At 36.0% G+C, this 23,493-nt stretch overlaps 1 protein-coding gene across 16 annotated transcripts in view; it reads right to left on the bottom strand.

Annotated features, from left to right (window-relative positions):
• Stim (stromal interaction molecule) overlaps positions 1-23,493 on the bottom strand; it is a 376,699-nt gene that overhangs the window by 169,742 nt on the left and 183,464 nt on the right. For 10 of the 16 annotated variants that reach the window (XM_068384428.1, XM_068384493.1, XM_068384551.1 and 7 more), the window contains 4 exons: positions 21,000-21,119; positions 20,405-20,517; positions 19,751-19,813; positions 8,137-8,252 (listed from right to left, as the gene is read on the bottom strand). In XM_068384428.1, the coding sequence (XP_068240529.1) occupies positions 8,137-8,252; positions 19,751-19,813; positions 20,405-20,517; positions 21,000-21,119 (412 nt within the window). The remainder of the gene's footprint in view (positions 1-8,136; positions 8,253-19,750; positions 19,814-20,404; positions 20,518-20,999; positions 21,120-23,493) is intronic. The other 6 variants (XM_068384449.1, XM_068384503.1, XM_068384459.1 and 3 more) reach the window with 2 other exon arrangements.

The raw sequence follows: 23,493 nt of genomic DNA, 5'->3' as shown, positions 1-23,493 counted from the left end.
ATGATATCTTCAACATGTGACACAAAATCCATTAATACAATATGAAAAGGATAATCTGTAAACTACATTAACATATGATACAATCATGCCATAACCTCCAACTTTGGAGTTTTTCTAAGATTAACTTGTTGTATGGACAAATTACATTCCAGTACATCAGCAAAGCATTAAAAACACTATTACTGCATTCCGACGAACATTTTACAATTCCAAAAATACTTCTATAAGTCATACCCGTAAGTAAGTAAGCTGCACTGTAAATGTAGCCATGCATCTGCAAGTCTATCCATCATGATGACGACTCTACCATTTTAATCTGACCTGGATCAAACTGTCTGAATCAGTTAGGATTTAACCAAAGACAAATTGTGTCAGTTTTATCCCATAAAGATTAAACACATTCCTTTGTGAAACAAAAGAAAGCTTACTTTTGACTTAAAACCTAAAATACAATGGCTAAGGTAAATGCTCCCTTTATCATTTTGTTATTCCTGATACCACATGTGAAAGAACTACACATGATCAAATAGTTTTACTGCATTAAAGAAGACAGAAAATAAGGTCAAGATTAAGTCTGAAAACTGTTGGCCCTTACATTCAAAATACATTTTACCTAATTCTGAAATCCTTGACTAATAAAGTAAAGTATATAAAAAATTTGACTTCCAGCAAAATAAATTAAGCCCAACTACTGTTTAAATCAATATACCTAAAATACAAGCTAGCATATGCTGTACTTATTATTATTATTATTACTTACTAAGCTACAACCCTAGTTGGAAAAGCAGTATGCTATAAGCCCAGGGGCTCCAACAGGGAAAATAGCTCAGTGCGGAAAGGAAAAAAGGAAAATAAAATATTCTAAGAAGAGTAACAACAATAAATATCTCCTGTATAAACTATAAAAACTTTAACAAAACAAGAGGAAGAGAAATAAGATAGGAGAGTGTGCTCGAGTGTACCCTCAAGCAAGAGAACTCTAACCCAAGACAGTGAAAGGCCATGGTACAGAGGCTATGGCACTACCCAAGACTAGAGAACAGTGGTTTGATTTTGGAGTGTCCTTCTCCTAGAAGAGCTGCTTACCATAGCTAAAGAGTCCCTTCTACCCTTACCAAGAGGAATATTAATAATAAAATTTATTATATCTATACTCTCCTGATGTTAATATTGCGTATCTTTGAAAGCTCAGTTTTATCAATGCTTACCCCTAAAACTAAAAAATTTCCAGTTTTCTTTCCTTCCCATAGACTTAAGTCTCTAATAAAATAATGAGAATTTCTAGCAGTTAATGGCAATAATAAATGGCTGGGGCAAGCCATACACCTTTATCTTCAGTCTAGAAATAAATACTATTCCCTATAATCTCAATAACATGAGTCACTGGGCAGGACCTGGAGGAGGCTGGTGACACTCAAACACATACATACATACATACATACATACATACATACATACATATATATATATATATATATATATATATATATATACATATATATATATATATATATATATATATATATATATATATATATATATATATATATATATATATATATATACAGTCAGCGCGGATCGGTCTGTCCGGGTAGTGGGCCGGACACAGCGTTCCGCGTAAATCGGAGGCATGGGGTTAATCGGGGAAAAAATCGACTGGGACAAATTGACTAATTGGCATCTTTTTATACAAGTTGACATCTACATATCTGCGTAGGTGGAAGCTAGCCAGTGTGTTTCCTGTAGTCGTGGAGTGAGGTTGTGTCAGGTTGAGAGGGCCGAGTTGCAATCGTTCTTTTGTGAGTTCGCGTGGCATTTTTGTCTATCAAACCCCCCCCCCCCCCCCCCCAGTGATGCCTAGACCCCGTACAAGTCACGATGACATTGTTAGAGTGATAACCTGTCATAATTTAGGTCTGCAAACGAAAGAAATAGTGAAGAATACTGGCGTGAACGAGAGGACAGTGAGGCGCTTGGTGGCCAAGTACAAGGCAGGGGGTAGCGCCGAGATCCCTTCTCACTCCCAGGCTGGTTCCCCCCCCCCAGAAGATTCCTGATCGTACTTTAGTTATTTTAAAGCGAAGCCTAGAAGAAAATCCAACATTAACGGCTAAGCAACTGAAAGAACAGAACCCTAAATTGTTGAGCGACGTCAGTGTTCGTACGATTCAGGAAAACCTGTCGAAGCGCCTCGACTACGAGAGAGTGATCGCGAGAAAGAAGCCCGCTTTAACTTTGAAACAAAGGAAGAGGAGGGTTGCTTTTGCCAAGACATACAAGGATTGGACCTTGGAGCAGTGGCGAAGTGTCTAGTGGAGTGACGAAGCGACCTTCTGTGTGAGTGAGACGACCGGGAAAAAAGTGTGGAGGCAAAAGGGGTCAGATCCTCTTAAGCCTAATCTCACGGCCAAGACAGTTAAGCACCCAGCATCGCTTATGGTCTGGGGTTCATTTGCCTACGGTGGTGCCCCAAGCCTTGTTGTTTTGCCTAAAGGCATAACGGTTAATGCTATTTGAGCATTTTGAAAGACAATTTAGCGGATTGTTTTGCAGCTACAGGAGCTGAAATTTTTCAGCAGGACGGTGCCCCTTGCCATACGGCTAAAAAAGTGAAAAAGTGGCTGGAAAATAGAGAAGTGAACTATATTCCTGATTGGCCAGGTCAAAGTCCTGATATTTCGCCCATTGAGAACCTTTGGGCGATAGTTAAAGCCCGCCTTCGTAAAGAAGCGACGACAAACGTGACACTTCTCGAGGCGGCGCTCCATAAGGTGTGGGCGGAAATACCTGCCGAAATACTACAAAACCTCGCCGATAGTGTTCCTCGACGACTTTTGGAGGTCAAGAAGAGGAAAGGCTACCCTATAGACAAGTAGCAGGGATATTGGTGAGTGTTCAATTAAATTTTTATTGATTTATATTGTGTATTAGTGTAGATATGGGGGGGGACCAAAATGAATGCACGGCGGATGCTGCCCGGACAGACCGACCCGCGCTGACTGTATATATATATATCCAGTGGAGATGAGTTTCCAGTGAAAGAAAGAGATAGGTCATTTATAGTTTTAAAATAATAAAAATAATCAATATATTTAAATTCATCTAAAGCCTAATATATTGAAAAAGAAAACACTTCAAAATATATTTTAGAAGAAGGGACTCTAGATTGTTTCTAAGAAAAATATACAGGTATACTACGTAATTGAACCCGAAAATGTTTAGTCCACATCACCAGCAGCCATTAAAAGAAGTAAAGCCTAGCAATCAGATGCAAACCAGAATTCAAGATAATGTTTAACAAATACAAGCATGGTAACGTCATTGCCCTGCTGCAAAAAACTTTCCAAAAGAAGATTTTGACAAAAATTAGGAGATATAGCTCTAATTCTAATGTCATGATCACGGACCTTAAAAGTCTTTCATTAAGACTTTCATCTGATGCTTTGTGAGCCTCTATGACCAAACTTTTAATAAGAAATTACATCTACTTGGACAGAAGAAAATTTGTAACTCTACTCCGCAAAACGAGGGTTATGTTCCTGGAGAGGTCGTGTTAACAGAAATTGTGTTAATGGAACATAATTTCTCCATAAGAAATAATGGTAATACTGTAGATCGTAGGTACAGATTAAGAGGCCATCCGATTTCGTCAGCTGATCTGTAGCTTTAGCCTACAGCATAACGTATATGAACGTAAAGATGTCTAAAATAATCCTGGTTTTCGATATTATCTGAACTTTGTTTAATAATTTTTGTACTTTTCTATTAACAATTCAAGGTGTATTCTAACAACGGCAATTACAGATTGTCTTTATTTTGGTTTTGTTGTCGGCTGTTTTAAAGGTCACGACATTATTACGATTATACTCGCAGATAGGTAAAAGAGTATTGTTGACATAATTTTGCTCCCTATCACATAAGCCTTGAAAAAAAAGAACACTGTTCAACAAACTCTAGACCAGTTTCTTATCAAAATACGTATTGAACAATAACAACAGACGAATCAGCTGATAATCTACAGCCTTCTACATACGCAATGTAAACTAAGATATTGAATATGAATGTTGGTAAATTTAACAATTAAGTTTATCTCATACTATTGCAATATAATTTTCATAACTTAATTTGATATTCAACCTTACAAAATCTTTCTATTTTATGCTGTCTTGGAGCAAACCACATTCACTAATAAAGAGCCGGGATGTACTTACATTTACAAGTATGGATGTACATTTATATGTAAAATTAGATTACTTTTTGCCACGGCAGCTTATTTCTCGAAACCAATGTGCCTTTCCCAGAATCAATTAATTCTTTCTAGCTCTTTACATAAGTTTAAAATCCCTGCAAGTTTCATTACTTTATGATTAATATTGTAGCCGTATGGTTGATGACCAGAATTTGACCTTTTGCTTGACCTCGGACTTGACCTTGACCTTCGACCTGAACAGCTCTTTACATAACAGTTTAAAATCCCTGCAAGTTTCATTACTTTATGATTAAAATTGTGGCCGTATGGTTGATGACCAGAATGAAACCTTTTGCTTGACCTTGACCTTGGACTCAACCGTGACCTTAACATGTATCAATTGGCATGGATTTTCTTACACTTAAATATGAACCAAGATTGAAGTCTGTGTCAACGATGCCCAAACTTATAGCTGATTACGTGAATTGGACATTTTGCTTGACCGTGACCTTGACCTTATAAAATTTAATCATTTCCAGCTTTTTACATAAGTTAAATCCTGCAAGTTTCAAAATTGTGGCCAGGAAGCTCTTGACAAACAAACACACACACACACACCAGCCACCCGTTGAGATACTACCACTAAAGAGTTATGGGGTCCTTTGACTGGCCAGACAGTACTACATTGCACCCTTCTCTCTGGTGACGGTTCATTTTTCCTTTGCCTACACATACACCGAATAGTCTGGCCTATTCCTTACAAATTCTCCTCTGTCCTCATGTACCTGACAACACTGACATTACCAAACAATTCCTCTTCATCCAAGGGGTTAACTACTGCACTGTAATTGTTCAGTGGCTACTCTTCTCTTAGTAAGGGCAGAAGAGACTCTTTAGCTATGGTAAGCAGCTCTTCTAGGAGAAGGACACTCCAAAATCAAACCATTGTTCTCTAGTTTTGGGTAGTGCCATAGCCTCTGTACCATGGTCTTCCACTCTCTTGAGTTTGAGTTCTCTTGCTTGAGGGTACACTCAGGCACATTATTCTGTCTTATTTCTCTTCCTCTTGTTTTGTTAAAGTTTTTATAGTTTATATAGGAAATATTTATTTTCTTGTTAGTGGTGTTCTTAAAATATTTTATTTTTCCTTGTTTCCTTTCCTCACTGGGCTACTTTTCCCTGTTGGAACCCTTGGGCTTATAGTATCTTGCTTTTCCAACTAGGGTTGTAGCTTAGCTAGTAATATTAAATATCAAATATTAAAACATAACCTCCTTCCAACTTCGTTGGCAGAGGTAAAGAGAAGCACCGAAATCCTGAATTTATCTCATAAACAAAGATGGCAAACTAATGCTAAAGTAACACGTAATGCACTACTCTACAGTGTTAGTTGTTCTGCATCAGCAAGTAGTTCATCGTATCAATGCACCAAACATCGTTGCTCGAAATTGAGTTACAAGGATTTCTTAAGTACTGTACCTTATGGGAGCCCATTCAAAACTGGAATCGTAACTCAAGAATGCCGTAACTCAAAGACCTTTATGTATTAATTTCTCGTTTTCTTTTAATAAAATTAATGTCGTTTTCTTTCATTCATATAGTACCTGTTTTTTTTTCAATGTTTAATACAGACTAAACTTGTGTCTTAACAGAAGAGGTCAACTCGGATGACTTTTATCAATATACAACAAAGAACAAAGCAATGGTAACTACACAGCAGTACCATATTTTCTTTTTATCATTTAATCATGAATTACTAATGTATGCAAGAATCTCTCACTCTCTCCCATATACAGTACAAAACTTGATTTCATACAGTAAAATAAAAACATATTTTTCTATCCCGATAAACAGACATTACCAAGAAACACCAATTATTCTTATAATCAAACAAACTCTCCAAGAATCATGAAATAGTATGTGATTTGAAATAATATGTGATTCATATCCCAGGAACATCCTCTCTGTATCTTTAAAGTATATCATATAAATGTACCATAAAATCTGAAACATGACATGATCTCTCTCTCAAATACACAAAACCAACAAATGAAAAACATTATCCTAAGATGTAGGACAGTAGTATTTCTGAAAATATGAAAGGAAAAAAAAAAGTTGATGACAAGCGTTTTGTATATTCCGTCTCGTGCATCTTTGTCTCCTCTTAGGCTGTTTCATACCATTCCTTTTATAGTATTGGGATTTATGAGTCAGCTTCTAATACATAATGTATTCTTCAACATCATCTTGATAATGTTCTTCAATATGTGAATAATGATAGTCAACCTCTGATATAATGATAAGCAAAATTTGAAATACTTAACATAAAAGTAAAAGTGTCTGGTTTCAGTTCCAATATCCTCCAAAGAGACACAGCAAAATGTCTGCCAACCCTTACTAAATGGAACACTAGAACCTCTAAACCCAAAATTGAGAAGTCAGGTTATGTCTACAAATAGGGAAGATTAGTTCAGATCAAAAACTCACTGACCTTCTTAGGTATCACAGAAGCAGCTGAAGAAGTTTAGGAACTTGTCACAATCAACTAGACTCATTAAGTGCTGTAATGAAGTTCAGTACTGGCATGTCATAATACCAGCTATAATCAACTAGCCTAGTTTTTCTGAATTTATCCACTGAACTAAAAGCAAGTGTCCTTTTGTGCTTTGAACTTTTAATTTCATCAGGACCAATATTAACATATTTTTCCTTATGAGGAATAAGGCATTCACATTCCTCTCATTGGTTATCTAAATCCCGATACTATACTGTCTCTGACACAAGACACAAATACGTGGCTCACAATCTTCTCAGTAATCACATGTAGAAGACATCTCTAAAAACACTAAAAAGGCTAAATCTGAATAATCTGGACGACCACAAGATGACCACGCCGTAGAAACTGAAAACAAAGGCAGTAGGGATTGCCCCAGCCATTGGTTATTGCCATTAACTACTTTACTAGAGGCATGAGTCTATTGATTTAGCTTTTGGGCAAACATTGATAAAACCGACCTTGTAGAGAGAAGCAATAAGCATATCAGTGGAGGTTCATAGAAAAAGTCAGCGAGCCTCTACTTAACACTAACTGAAACCCCATGTCAAAATTCAATTTTTAACTTCTATTTCATTTTTCTATTCCTTCAAAATATAGATGAAAATATAAGACTAAAAATTTTCTAACTATTTAACCAACTCAGATGGAGTTATGTAAGTATTCTGACGGTACAGAAACTCTAAGAAAATAATTTATTCATCACAGTTCATTTCATTTGACCTTCATTTATGCAATAAAGTGTTTCTCTGATAACTCTGTTGTAAGCTAAAGGGACGTAACATCAGTTTATAAAAACATTTTTTTTAAAACAGGGCTGATCAAAAGGACCGTACGTTAATATCAAGTACTGTACCTAAGAAACAAAATATAAGAATAAATATTTCACTGAGATTTTCAGAGCAGAGAATGGAAAATCTTTAAATAAATTTTTATCTAGTGAAAAAATCAAAATTTTTCCATCTGTGAAGCAGGCATTTAAACTAACAAATTATCTAGATACAAAGTATAATATTTAATTTTCCATGTTCCATTTTTTTACAGCATTTGTTTATTTGACAATTAGGCTGTCTTTAAATAAAATAAGTATTATAGTAGTAGGTCGATTAATTAAATAACACAGTATTATAAATGTAACCAAGTACATAACTAAATAGAGCTCCCACAAATACACATATAAAGTAATAAAATGTAAATAGTAAAAACCTTAAAAAACAGTTAACCTTTTCAATAACCTATTATTTCACCTTATACAAAAATGTTTTCTGTACTATTACTTTTCTGATTTTTATGAGGACCAGAGCACTAAACAGTAAGCTATTACTGTATAATCTACAACTATCACAGCGACAAGTATAAAGAAAAAAAAAATTAGTAACAACGAAAAACTAACCTTTAGGGGGACCAAACAAGACAACATCCATTGCCTTGATAGTAATTTTTGAGCGATGCTTTGGATCTCGGATTCCCAAAACTTTGGTGAGAAACTGTTCGTTATTTGCGGCAAGCCTGAAAAAATACATTGTACATCAACTTCTGCAGTTCATACATTACATAAAATGTAAGCAAGTAAACATTTTACACCAGAATGAGAAGTACAACTGCAATGTTGTATGTCCTTTTGCCAATATTCTGTACATCTATTCCATCCAAGTTTATAATAACTTGTTTATTCTTAGAATACAGTATTGTTAAAGTTGTGCTGTAAAGAAACTATACTCAACACATCACATACTGAATGAGAAGGTAGGGCACTTGGTTTGAAATAGATTCCCCCACTAATGCCACATTTCCAAAGATAATTGGCTTGCTCTCCAACCCCTCCCCTTTACTCTCTGTCTGTCGGTCTGTCTCTCTTATTCTCCTCCTATTTATTACCAATTCTATCTGCTTATTCTTTCTACCACCTTTGTTGCTCATATATCCATATTACTCTTAACTAAATATGATCACAATTCCCTTTCCTTCATTATTACACTTTTTATTCATGATGTCACACTGCTTATGCCTCTGCCCCCCCCCCCCCCCCCCACACACACACACACAAAACCCCATCATCCACCTCACACTTCACGAAACTCCAACTGATCACTTACGCGACTCATGTTTTCTTTTCATAATAAACTTTTTTTTTTAACATATATATATATTTTATCCCTTTCCCATCAGCCTAGGCTTTTGCCTCCACTGCTACTTCTCTTAATCTGCTCTTGCTCCCTATCCTTGTGCCTTCCTCCCCACAGCACACCAACCCCAGCTCCTATAGACCATCACACACTAAACTCACCTGGCAGGAAACCTTCCCTTTCCTTAATTCATTGAGAATATACATTCATAGTACGTGTGTGTAGCAGCAACATCTGGTACATGTGCATGGGAAGGCTCCTGCTCATGTGGTCTGGTTAGGATAAGGGGAAACCTTTATACAGAAAATAAGCCTTAAATTTTACCTCAATGGTAGTGTGGAACAAAATTTACAATAATTTCTGATATAATTTTGGAAATACACCAATTTACAGTATATAGAAAATGAGAGAGAAAGAAAGACAGAGGCAAAGAGTAAGGAGGTAGAGCAGGGCTGGAGAAAGAAGGCATATGTGACACCAGTCAGGGAATCCGTTAAAATCAGGTGCCCTCCCATATTGACTGTTTTTCATTGTGATGAGTATAGTACAAATTTTTTCACCTGCAATCCCTAGAATTTTATAGTATCAAACAAATTTTTAATCAAAATAATTATTTTATACATTATACTGTACAGTACAAGATTTTTCTTCGAAAAAAAAAAAAATTAATGATCAAATTTCTTATTCCTATACTCGTCTGATGTTCAAATTGCTTCTTTTCCATAGGCTCAGTTTAATCAACATTTACCCATAAAGTTTTAAACACTTCTAACATTTTTCCATTTTCTTTCCCTTTATTGAACACATGCCCTTAGTAAAGGAAGGGACATTCTAGTGGTAAATGGTAACAGATGCACCAGGTTCTCCTTGTCTATTCAGTTTCACCAATGAACTCAAACAGTTGGGAGTAGGTAGGTCTTTTATTGGCATCATTATTGAATCTTTAAGTAACAGATTGCAAAGAGACTTTGTTCATGTGTACCATAGTGAGTACAGTATATGAATGTAATACCTGGTGTTTCTCATAGAAGTGTTCCTGACCCATTATTTTTATACTACAGATCCGGTACCAGATCATCTCCAAATGTTAATGAACACGTCCATAATATAAGATCTATTTTGGTGGAAATTTTGTCAAATTCTGTCAATTTGTTTTGACGTTACCCTTAAAAACAGCGAAAAAATGCAAATTTGGATCCGGATCATCTCTAAAATTTAATGAGGTGTTCCCTGACCTAAGATCTATCTATGATGAAAATTATTTTAAAATACGTCGAGTAATTTTGATGAAATCCTGCCCAGAGACAGACAGACAAAGACAAAACAAATACTGTAAACCAGACTCCAGATCAGGAACATCATCATCTCCAAAAGTTAATGGAGTTGTCTATGGTCTAAGATCTATCTGTGGTGGAAATATCGTAGAAATCTGTCACCTCGTTTTGATGCCATCTTCAAAATGGCAAAAAAGCTAATCTGGATCATCTTTGAAATTTAATGGGGTTGTCTATAACCTAAGATCTAACTGGTGAAAATTTTGTCAAAATCCGTCGAGGAGTTTTGGCATAAGCCTATCCACAGATAGACACACAAGAAAATAAATAAACTAGATAGCATTTGAATCTGGGTCCGGATCATATCCAGAATTCAATGGGGTCGTCCATGACCTAAGATCTATCTGTGGTGTAAATTTTGTCAAAATCTGTCAAATAGTTCAGACGTAATCCTGTCCACAAACAGACACACAGACAAATAAATAAACTAGAATCCAGATCTGGATCATTTCCAAAATTTAATTGGATCTGTCTATGGTGAAAATTTCATCAAAATCTGTCAAGTACAGTAGTACCTTGAGATACGAATGCAATAAGATACAATTTTTTCAAATACGACAATACAGTACATTGTATCTATATTTACGGTCTAAAACGTGACAATTTTTTTGAGATACGATTTCAAAAATCGCGCAAAGCCATCGTTAAGCGGTAGAGTATTCGTTCGGCTACCCGATTCGATCCGAACGCTCACTCGGCACCCGAGGTTATCTGGATTTCTCTCTCCCAGTGTGTTTGTTGTCGTCGTATGGAAAACGTGTAGTTTACGATTCTCGTGTGTTTTCCTTCATTTTATTGACATTTATTAACATTTATTGTGTGAACCATGGGTCCTAAGTCTAAGGATGAGGATAGGGATAAGAAAACACCTGAGACAATCATCTCAATGGAAATAAGCATGAGATAATAGGAAAGCATGAAAGATGTGAGAATCTGTGATTTGGCCACTGAATATGGCCACAATGCGTCCACCATATCCACCATTCTCAAACAAAAGGACGCAATAAAGAAGGTGCAGCCTTCTAAAGGCGTAACTAATATGTCAAAGTTGCGTTCTGATTTGCATAATGAGATGGAGCGCCTACTTTTGATATGGATCAAGAAAAAGGAACTGGCTGGTGACTCGCTTACAGAAACTATAATTTCTGAAAAGGCTGTTGCCATCTTCAATGACCTTAAAAAGGATGCAGCTGAGGAGGGAGGTGAGTCATCGCAAGGCACTGGAGATGAGCTTAAAGCCAGCCGTGGCTGGTTTGAAAATTTCAAAAAAACGAAGTGGCATCCACTTAGTCGTTAGGCATGGCAAAGCAGCAAGTGCAGATGTGAAGGCTGCTGAAGAATTTATTCAACGTTTTAATTCTCTTGTTACCCAGGAAGCCTACATACCTCAACATGTATTTAATTGTGAGGAGACAGGGCTTTTTTGGAAAAAATGCCAAGGAGAACCTATATCACCGCTGAGGAAAAGAAGCTTCCCGGACATAAGCCTATGAAGGATAGGCTTGCTCTCTCCCTTTGCACTAACGCTACCAGTGATTGTAAGGTGAAGCCGAGAATCCCAGGGCCTTTAAAGCCCATATGGTGTTGAAAGAAAATCTACAGGTCATGTGGCATGATAATAGTAAGGCCTGGGTAGCACAGCAGTTCTTCATCTAGTGGATAAACCTAACCTTTGGTTCTGCTGTTAAGAAATATCTAACAGAAAATGGTCTCCCACTTAAATGTCTCCTTCTGTTGGACAATGCTCCAGGTCATCCTCCAGGTCTTGAGGATGACATCTTGGATGAATATAACTTTACTTAAGTGCTGTATCTGCCAGCCAACACAACATCTATCCTTCAGCCTATGGGCCAACAAGTGATATCAAATTTCAAGAAACACTACACAAAGCATGTATTCTAACAGTGTTTTGAGGTTACTGAAAACACTAACCTCACTTTGAGAGATTTTTGGAAAGATCATTATGTCGTAATCTGACTTAAATTGATCTATCTTTCCTGGTAAGCTGTTACCAGGAGAACCTTGAACTCAGCTTGGGAAAAGCTATGGCCAAGTGTTGTTGCCGAGTACAACTTTGAGGGTGTTTGATCAAACACCAGAACCACCTGTTGAAGAGAAAATTGTTTCTATTGGTTGTTGCATGGGGCTGGAGATAGATGAGGCAGATGTTGTGAGGCTGGTTGAAGAACATGCTGAAGAACTCACAACGGAGAAGATGAAGAAGTTACAGGAGAATTCCCACATGGAGGTGATGCAGGAACTCAGCAGGGAGGAGGAGGTCAAGGAAGAGAAGGAGCTATCAGCAGGGAGGAGGAGGTCAAGGAAGAGAAGGAGCTATCAGCAGGGAGGAGGAGGTCAAGGAAGAGAAGGAGCTAACTTCAAGGGAAATTTATGAGATCCTTTGCATGTGGCAAAAAGTATATGATTTTGTTGAAAAAAAGACACCTTGAGAAATTGCAAACAGGGAGAGTGAGTGCCTATTACAATAATAAATGCCTAACACACTTCAGAAACATCCTAAAAAAAGCAGACCTCTCTCGATCGCTTTCTTATAAAATGACCACACAGTCCAAGTGTTGAAGGTGAGAAGGCAAAAAGGGCCAAAAGTGATACTGGAAGTGATTAGCCTATGCAGAAAAAAAGAAAAAAAAAAATTACAAAACGAAAAGCCCAAAAAAATTTAAAAACGAAAAGCAAAAAAAAAAAAAAAAAACAATACAAAAGGAAAAGCCAAAAATAAAATAAAAATACAAAACGCAAAGCAAGAAAAAAAAAATTGTGTGTTTGTGTGTGTGTGTGTGTGTGTATGTGTATTGTAGGCTGGGCTATGCTATCTCAGCCCTCTCTCCCTGACTCCTCCTCCTCCTAGCTCACTTTCGTTAGCCGCTCATCCCTGGCTCCGTGGTAAATTGATTACAATTTTACTCTTTATTTTCATTTTTATTCATCCTTTCTGTTACATGAAGACTTATATATTAAGCAATTAGTAAGTTCATTCAACAGTTTTAATTGTGTATAATCTTGCCACTTTCTACAGCTACCATATCGTATGTGTGTGTCCTGGTAGCTTTGCTTCTCTCCCTCCCTCCTCCTGGTATGCATCCCGTATGCTGCTAGTGCTCGCCTAGGTGGTGAGTACAACTTATTGTTTTTTACTATTCATTCTTAAAAAATGAAGGCCTTAAATATTAAGCATTCAGTATGCTCATACAACGTTTTAATTGAGTTTATCTTGCCGCTTCTACAGCTACCATATCGTGTGTGTGTGTGTGCGTGTGGTAGCTTTGCTTCTCTCCCTCCCTCCCTCCTTGATGAATCACATACGCTAGCACTCGCCTAGGTGGTGAGTACAACTCTATTTCTTTATTGTTTTTATCAACATTTATTATTATATATCAATTTCCATGTTATTTCTGTTGTACAGTATTTATCTTTCTTTAGTGATTGTTGAGCGTAATTTGAGCATATTTTTAGCATGTTTTGGGTAAATCTCTCACCCTTGGAACAGATTAATTCTTTTTCTTTTAATTCAAATGGGAATAACTATTGGAGATACAATTTTTTTTACATACTTCGGCAGTCATGGAATGAATTAAATTCGTATCTCAAGGTATTACTGTAGTTTTAACGTAATTCTGTCCACAGGCACACACACAGGCAAATAAATAAATAAATAAACCAACTCAAAAATATAATCTCCTGGTGGGGGGGTAATAAAAAAATTATAGTTTAGCTAGTAATAATGATAATAATATAAAGTGGTAACTGACTCGCCAGTCCATCTTTGTCTCTTCAGTTTCGTAGTCCCTATCATCTTGATACTAAAAGGCCATGGGGGCAGGAGGGTGGGCATGTATATGAATATTAGGCAAGTATAGAAATAAGAGATTTTATTAACAAAATTCTGTTTTTTCTATGAACCTACCCTGATGTTCATACAGTATTGCTGATTCCCACACTCTGCTAGAAGCGGGATGCCAATTATGGAAAGAGATATGATAAACTTAATCAAAAGCAATATATCATGGTTAAGATTTACTATCCTGGTCTAGATTACATATTAGGGACACTACCTCGAATACTTGAATTTTTACCCAAATAGCACTGAACGGTTCTTACTGGACAAAGAAACCGGTTTTCTACTCAAATACTTTCCGAGAAGTAATGTGAAAAAATTGAGGCAAACTCTGAAGACCTGAAACCATTTTTTACTCTAAAGGAAGACAAAAGAAACAAAATCATCTTGTGTTCCCCAAAGGTTAATTGACAGACGACACTTGTAGTCTACTTATGTGCTCAGCTGAAGTTAATACCAACAGGAAATTGTTTTTAGCCCTGAGATCTTTCAGAGAAAGATTTCCAATCGATCAAAATTTGAATCTTTTAAATACTGTAAACCACATTCAAATTTTGGAAAATTACTTTACAACTGGAGGCCTTTCAATGCTTAATGATCTAGATACAATCACAGTAATACCTGAAACAGACAGATCTAATCCATGATACTTAAGCACAGAATTAAGTATGGATTTATATCCCTTAATGGCTGAAAATGAAAGATTTATACTGTACAAAAAAGCCAGAGTAAAAATTAAAAAATATCCCGACTAGAACTAATTATTGACAGAATCTTAGCTTTGCACCAATAAAAAAGAACATTCCATTGTCTTTGATATGGAATATCAGTAAGTTGTCCTTTAGACCCTATAATATACAGTTCAGATGGCTTCAAAAACCCGTGTTTTCTGAGGATAAGGTAGACAGTCTCCATGTGGTCAGATGTGGCATGGATGATGTCATGGGTAGATGCAACAATACTGAAAGAACGTATTATGCAACAAGAAAAAAATTCAGCTAGTGTTTGGTCAAAGATGTTGTCACCTTAACCACTGTTGTCAGCATTTTAGGGACAAACCAAGCCTCGATAAAGTGGCTGCAGCGAGAAGGAAATTATCTAGCGTTTGGACAAAGGTACCATAATTACTGTAATCAGCATTTTGAGCCTCGAACAAAATCCCTGTTTATTGAAAACGTCATCACGCGTCATGACTTGCCAATCTTTTGTTATGGCACAACATCAGGTCCAGACTGCATCAGGAATTTTTTCTAGAAGGTTCTATGGCATGACCGAAGTGGGTGTTTTTAATCAAGATGCAAAATATAAAAACTACTTATATAGAAATGACAACTGGCCCTCGTACTTAGCTTCACCCTTACAGAGTATATAAGCTTCCAGAAGAGATAGGACAAGAGAGGAACTATGTCCTGATGAGATAAGGACAAGATAAGAAGACCAGAAGTCACATAAAGCCAGATTCCAACCTTCCATTCAGATGACAAATACCTATCGTCAAAATCTTGTCGTGACCAAGATGAAGAGACGAATTGAAGCAATCAGCCCTCTCTGCTTTGGATGAAAATCATTTAACACTGACTGCAGCCTGACTTTACTTTAACATTATCACAAAATTCTGGGAGAAGACATTTGTCGTCTCATCTTGATGCCATCCCTTCTGCGCCGTCTTTGAGTCCGAAGTCATCTTGCCAGTTTCACCTGAACGTATCAGTATTATCTCAGCAGCTGAAGAAAACTCAACATTCCATTCACTACTTTATATCTACTTTCCTGACTGTTCCCCCTATTTATTAATATTTTTGATTGATTTACTTTGTCGCCGAAGGTAAAGAAGAAGCAGCATTAATTTTCTTTGTAAATTAGTTTGTGAATAAACATGTGTTTTAGTGTCATTTTCTTTTTATATTCATTTCGCATATTTCAATTGCTGTTGTCAAATCCTTTTAGTTTAGAGATTAAAAGACCCTGTATCAATTCTAAAATTGTAACAGATGAATCACCTTTGATATAGATTATTTGAACAGACTGCCTTTGCAGAGCAAATTTCCAGGATACTCTGACAACAGGGGCCACAGATCTGTGAACCATTCCCATTGTGGCCAGAAAGGAATGATAATAAGTAAACAGCTCTCATTTCACGAGAGGAGTACGAATACAGTATATCTAGGCTGACATTTTGGCACATAAGAGATAAGCAGAGGTTTGGGGAGGACTTAAGTTATTGAGAGAAGCGATATAAGAATCCAGGCTGCCATCTCAGTGTCTAAAAGCTTGGCTAGATATGTGGGAGATCAATGTTATTGCTGTTGAAGGTAAATACAGAATTTGAGGCTCTGCGACAAGAACTCGTACCTGATAGATATCATGAATCACCCGGCTTTACTGATAAGTTAATTAAAACCACTAGTTACCACTTAGTTAGGTTAAGATTTGAAACAGGGTAGGTTAGACTTATCCTTCTTTTAATTTCAGTCTCATTTCATGCGGAAAATCTTACTGTCTGTCCAATGTACGTGTATTCATTAACGATTTCTAGAGCATGGGATTGAGAGTTTATGGTAAACAAAATGAGATTATGAAAGTAAAACACCCCTTCCTCTAAAAAGTATTAAATCAGATGGTCCTACCAATATTAACATATGCATCAGAAACTTGGAGCCTTACTAAAGTCTTAGAACACAAGCTAGTTACAACTCAAAGAGCTAGGGAAAGAATAATGATGGGAATAATACTAAGAGACAGAAAAAGAGCAACACTGATACGAGAAAAAACTAAAGTAGAGAATATTCTAGCATGTAAGAAAAAGAAATGAACATGGGCAGGACATATAATGAGAATGACAGACAATAGATCGATACTGAGAATAACAGAATGAGTCTCTAAAGATTGCAAAAGAAGCAGGGAAAATAACAAAAGATGATGGGGATTGACGAACTAAGACAATATGCGAGTATAGACTGACACAGAAAGACCATAAACAAACAAGAATGGAAGGACATGTATGAGGCCTTTGTCCTACAATGTACTAGTTACAGCTGATGATGATGAGGTTAGACCTGAAATATTACTCTGAACAGAAAATTAAATGGATTTCTGAGCTATCACAAAAGGAGTTGTTAAAGGTTAAAGATGTCGGGTTTCAGTTCCAGTTTCATCAGAATAGATGCTCACCAGAACATCAGCTGGGCAAGCCCAACACCCTACCCCAATGTGGTGACCAACCACAGCAGTGGCCTCCCCAGTAAACAGCTTAACCTCACAGTCCTGGCCGGGGAACAATCTGTACTAGCCAGGAGGCTATTGTAACGAGAAATATCAAACTAGGGTGTAGTAAAGACAAAAAGGTAGTAGTGTCACCATTCCCACTATAATCAATTACTCTAGCCTTCTCTGCTAAAATAAAGCCGATACGCTTAAATTGAGCTTCTGGAAAAGAACCAATATGAACATCAGGGGAGGTTATTGGAAATAATAGAGTACCGTATTCTCAATTACTGTATATAATGTTTCTTAAATAATTCCAAAACAAAGTATAAATAAAAAATCCTTAATTGCAATTTAAAATAATGATTAAAAACAGTAAACAAACTTTTGCACCTCTTTAAATAACTATGGTTAACACTCTAAAGTAATCGATGAAAAAATAGTTTTATTTGTTTAAGAAGTATTAACTACCTATACAAGACTTCTGATAAAATAGTTTTTCAGAGACCATTTTACCTTGTATATAAAAGTGAAGTAAACTATGGTGTTGTTATCAAGTCACTGGTGGTATAATAATACAAAAGTTTAAACTTTTTGTTACACGGATATAATAACCAAATAATCTTTGAACATCGTCAAAATCTGATGTGGTAATCTGCAGAAAAAATCTACAATCCTCTTCCAAAAATCAACAGCCTACTCATTACTTTCAAAATAGCAATCTATAATATTCAAGTATCTGGAAAAAGTTAGCATGGAAGAAATATCCTACAGTCAACTTTAAATTATAAAGAAGTATGTAATTTTTGATGAACAGAGTAGTTACAACCTCTCAAATGCCAAGTCATATCTTATATGAAATTATATACTGTATAGGGAAAAAATAAACAAATAATGTTAAACCAGAGTAAATTTTATCATACTAAGACCAAGCTGAGAGCTACATAGAAAGTTATAATAATAAAGAATACAATCAATATCTCTATAATCAAACCACAATTTTTATCCTTCTTGTTTCTCCAGATGTAACCCTACTGTCCTAACATTGTATTCCTTGCTTTTTTCATAAAATACTTACCAATAAGAATTATATTTATGCTGCAGGATAAGTATCAAATAAATGTCCTTTCAAACCAAATTAACCAAATGCTAGATCAGTATGAAATGTTGTGTTATAGTATTACTCAGGGAAACTAATCCTATTTGCCTTCCAAACCTTTAGCTTCATTATATCTAGTTATCTTTTAAAATGAAACAGTGTTTTCAAGTACAATACAATCATTCACTTGGGGGACAGAGGCATCTGTCCTACATACCGACTCTTCTTCACAACAATTGTGCAAGTAACACCTAAAGCAAATGTGCAGATGCACTAGCTTCTATATTACATTGCAATACCATATTCTATGGTGACTCCCATTCCTGTTTTAAAAATATCACCACAAAATATTAGTCATTGCACATGCAACTACCTAAAAAAATGCAAATCAATAATATATTATTAAGAATATCACACCAATATATTAGCCAATTTAAAATAGGAATGATACAACAAATACCAATAACCAAAGAAGTTAATCTTATGTAGATGAAATTCAAGAAATTTCATCAAATGTTAAGACAATCTTGGTTTGGCATAAAATCAGATGCTAGGATAAAGTTATAATCAGTGACTGAGAGTGGTATTAAGAAATAAAGAGGTCCAACTCAAAAAAGGTATTGTTAACAAAACCATTTTCCTTTAACCCTAACAATACGGTTCCCTTAAAATTGTTTAGAACTACAAAAATATAATACCACATTAAATGCTGAAACATGAATTTCAGATGACTAACCATTGACAATTTGAGTCTATTTTTCAATATTATCAATCACAAACATTCAAATTAAAGTGTAAAATATTAATCGGATATCTGTTAAAACACCCATTTGGAGCATTAAAAATACTGAGAATTCATACCAAGTAACCCCCAAATTTGAGTAACAGCAAACTTATTCAATGGCAAAACCCATACATCTATGGAACAAAGTATCTTTATACCGTACTAATGTTCTCAAAAGTACAATTCAGAATGTTTACATTAAGATAACTTGGGGTGGGGGAGTTTTATCAACTCTATGAAAAGCAAAACAATTCTCAAGTACACCATCTACTGTATATAAAGTAATGATTTATCCTTCTTTCCAGATGCTCACTAATGAAATCTTATTAAATAACCAATAAAAAGATAGTAAGAATGATCTGAACATCTTTGTATGCCAACTCAAGAGATAACATTAAAAATGCTGAAAAGGTAGAGATTAACTGCTTGACACACACACACACAAACACAAACTATCCAAATATGACGTATGTGACATCACTTGCGAAATGGCACAAATGGTTTGCAATTCTTTATTTTGTTAATATGCAAAATAAATAGTAAAAAATCATAACTGAGTAGCAGGGAAAGTATACATTCAATTCAATATGTATGTAGAATTCACCTTTCTAACATGTACCTTGAATCTCTTCTTTCCGAACCACCGGTAAGCACGCTGAGAATGGTACTGCAGGGGTAAGAAAGGCAGATCCACTCAATAGCAAATTTAATCCAATCAAAATATTGTCATTTTTCCTGGGGCTCTAAAAGAGTAATACTTCTTTCACTCTAACTCGATATTAAGGGTAAATTTAAAGAAGTAAATTAAATGTACCATCTATTATATGATAAGTGACTGTTTCTACACATCATAGGAAAAATAAGCTGATGCAGTCTGAAGACTGCATTGCTTAGAAAATGATACAGGGTATTTTTTTTATAGATTATCATAGAATATATTTTTTCCAACACAAAACACCAACATATAGTATACTGTATATTGTTTGCTGCATATTTGGCTGCCATTTCTGATTATCCAACAAATAAAAAGCTCTAAACAACTAAAGAGAAAAATGTCCAGTGACATACTGTAGTCAAAAGCCAAGCTGAATTGCCTTTGATCCTTAGAAGAAAAAAATGAGAAAGTCAAAGTCATTAGAGAAGCGAGCAAGCCAAATCCACAACTCGGTACTCGGTGTGGTATGATAAAACATTAATTATGATCAGCAATATCCTAAGCTCAGAAATTATTTAAATTTAAAAACACGCAGAAACTAACCGTGGCAGGACTGATCCATTAACAGCATTTTCATAGAATTTTTGCGCATACTGCTTCAGCTCAACAGTCTCTGCTAACCAAGCAACAGTCTGCTCCACAGTCCAATTATGGACCTGAAATAACCATTAATTGGTATACATGGAAACAGGAGTATATTTGGGAAAAAAACATGAAAAATAACTACTATAATGTGAGATAGCTACTGTGCTGTACTCTAACTGAACAAGTATTAAATTAATATAAAATCAGAAAAATGTACCATAGACAACAGTGTGATCAAACTTTCTCCGTAATACAGTAAAAGAATACTCTATTATAGACACTGCATTACAAATTTCCTGAAAATAGTTTATATAAATATGATAACAATCAATTCCCAGGTCAATTAGTTTTTGCATGCAATATATTACCAATGTATGCAATATTTTCCGTATGCTATGCGGTATATCTAAAAATGACATGAGAGTACAGCACATACAGTATCTCCTGGTCTAAGTTAAGCTTAAGAACTAGACGGTCAAGTATTGTACATGAATTATTCTACACAAAGATTTCTCAAATAAATAGTCACAGAATACAATATATTTATGCTCACCTCGGACTTTTTCCATATGCTCCACAGTTCCCGTACAGATATATACTGATCATTGTTGTAATGAAATACTTTTTGACGTTTTTCATACCCCTTGGCATACTGGAGCTCCTCTTTCAGAAACTGCAAAAGAGAGATAATTGTTAATTAAATGAACAATTTAGTCGCAACTTCTGCTTCAATTTAGACTGGCACTGCAGATTTAAAAATACACTTGCCAGGCAAAATTGAGCTTCACTTATGGGGCACAATGGAAAAACCATCAATTTATTATTAAATGCACAGCAATCTCAAAGACAATCTTCTTTATACCATCAACTGGCAACAACTAATCATGAATAAGAAAGTTTCCTTTAGATTTTCAATTGGTAGTGCACCATTATAGGACTGTCAATCCCTATCTAAAAATTACTCATACAGCAGTGTAATTGGTAAAAATTGTCTTACCACCATTAATTCAAGATTAGAATTAAAACAATACAATATTTGTTCATGGTGAATCTGTGCAAGTAATCAGTTAATTTTCAATACAAATAACTTTAAAAAGTATGAAAAATTTACAAAAAAGCATTAAATATATTTTTCAGAAATCACAAAAAAAGAGAGAGAGAGAGAGAGAGAGAGAGAGAGAGAGAGAGAGAGAGAGAGAGAGAGAGAGAGAGAGAGAGAGAGAGAGAGAATATGTAATGACATTCAATCGAGTAATTTTATTTTATTTATACATATGAACTAGGACTCTTCCAGAATCAAACAAAAATTATTTTCTCTTGTGCAAGACTTGCAAGGCAAAATACTTTCTCACTACAAAAACACATTTGTGAGGGCTAACGTGCTGTGAGGTCTCTAAGAACTTTCCTGTTTAAGGCTAGAAGAGGAAATCCAATATGACCTGATTACCAAAGAAATATTGTTCCCCTGCTCTAGGGCCTGTGTATCAATGTACAAAGAATGGACTTGGTGAGTATAGGGGAGACCTGTAAGTTCAGGTTCATTGGGACTTGCCACAGAACCTACGAAGCTGTACGTCATGTTAGAAAAGAACCATCGCTCCAGGTCTTGCCTACGCACCTACAACTTCAACTGGCCTCAACAACCATTCTATGATTGTTGCCTACACTGTGAACATCGTTTTTTGTGCATCTACATTATAAAGCATTAGTAAGTTAGGTACCCGTGTTCAGTGTTATTCTTCTCTTGGGTATGGATCTTAAGAGTTAGTTATGGATAATGCTTTCTTATGTTGCCAGTATTCAGTTAGGAAGGGGGTACAAATGCTATGTTTACTCAAGTCGATTCACTGATTCAGCTGGGGTCAATTTTCATGCATGTTTTTCCCCGTCTGGCAAGTCTTTTTTTCACTTATTTAGTTATCTTCCCTTATGTCCTTCATCATTTGCCCTGATTCAGGCTTATTTTACAAGGTTTTTGTTATTGGTTGATCTGGGCAGAGAGAAGAGTTATGTCACAAATATATTTCTCAGGTTTTGAAGGTTTTGCAGGAACCGAGTTGTCTGACTAATTTTACAAAGTCGAGCCTAGTACCGAAAGGGTATTTCAGTGGTTAGGTCTCTGGAATCTGCTGAAAGCCACTGTAAAGCCTTACGAAAGCATCTCAGCTGATAATTCTAAACAGTATCCGATCCATTGTTTTGAGCCGCTTCTCTTCCATACGACAACTGGAGAAGAACTTCGGGTTTCTTCAGTTCGCCTACATAATAAGCAGTGTTGAAAAACAGACTAAAGGACCTCAACTGAGTGTGAAGAAGGGCAGCTCAGAAGGGACTTCAGGAATGTCGAGAACTAATGACCGCTTGATGTAAGAGGATCCTTAAGTCTTGGGCCATGCCAAATGCATTGGCCAAGTTGATCCCTTTTGTCACTCCCCCAGTTTTTAAGATCATTCATACAGATACTTCAAAGTCAGGATGGGGAGGTCATTCAGAGGAAACTTTCGTGTTCAGGAAATGGTCCTCTCAGTTTGCAACATTTCACAAAATTATGTTGGAACTGATGGCAGTCTTCCTGTCACTAAAGAGGATTCGTCCAAGATGAAATTCCCATGTGAAAATCTTCATAGACAATCAGGTGGCAGTCTGTTGACTCGGGAAAGGGGGATCATGTTCCTCAATGCAGTAGCAGCCCTCCCCATTTTAAAGTTCCTTCAGGAGAGGAATGTGTTTCTTTCTTCATTCCACTTGTCGGGTTTACTCAATGCAATGGGGGACAGCCTATGCAGGCAGACAGTCCTGCAGACTTTAGTGGACCCTGGACAAAAAGTCTTTTCGGGAGGTCCTGGCGTTAGTACTGGATTTCCAGATAGACTTGACTGCTATGAAAGAGAATCACTAACTTCCTCACTACTGTACATAGCTCTGAATATGGAATCCCAAGGTGTGACAAGAGATGCTCTGAACTTAGATTAGTACAGGTGGTCCTCGATTTATCTGTTTCTGCAGACGAGTTTGATTTCAAAGTCTTTGAATATCCTTCACAATTT

This window comes from Palaemon carinicauda, chromosome 1, assembly GCF_036898095.1.
Source record: "Palaemon carinicauda isolate YSFRI2023 chromosome 1, ASM3689809v2, whole genome shotgun sequence".
Classification (NCBI taxonomy): Eukaryota; Metazoa; Arthropoda; class Malacostraca; order Decapoda; family Palaemonidae; genus Palaemon; species Palaemon carinicauda.
Note: the sequence above shows the minus strand (reverse complement) of the source record. Positions and strands in the feature narration are given on the sequence as shown.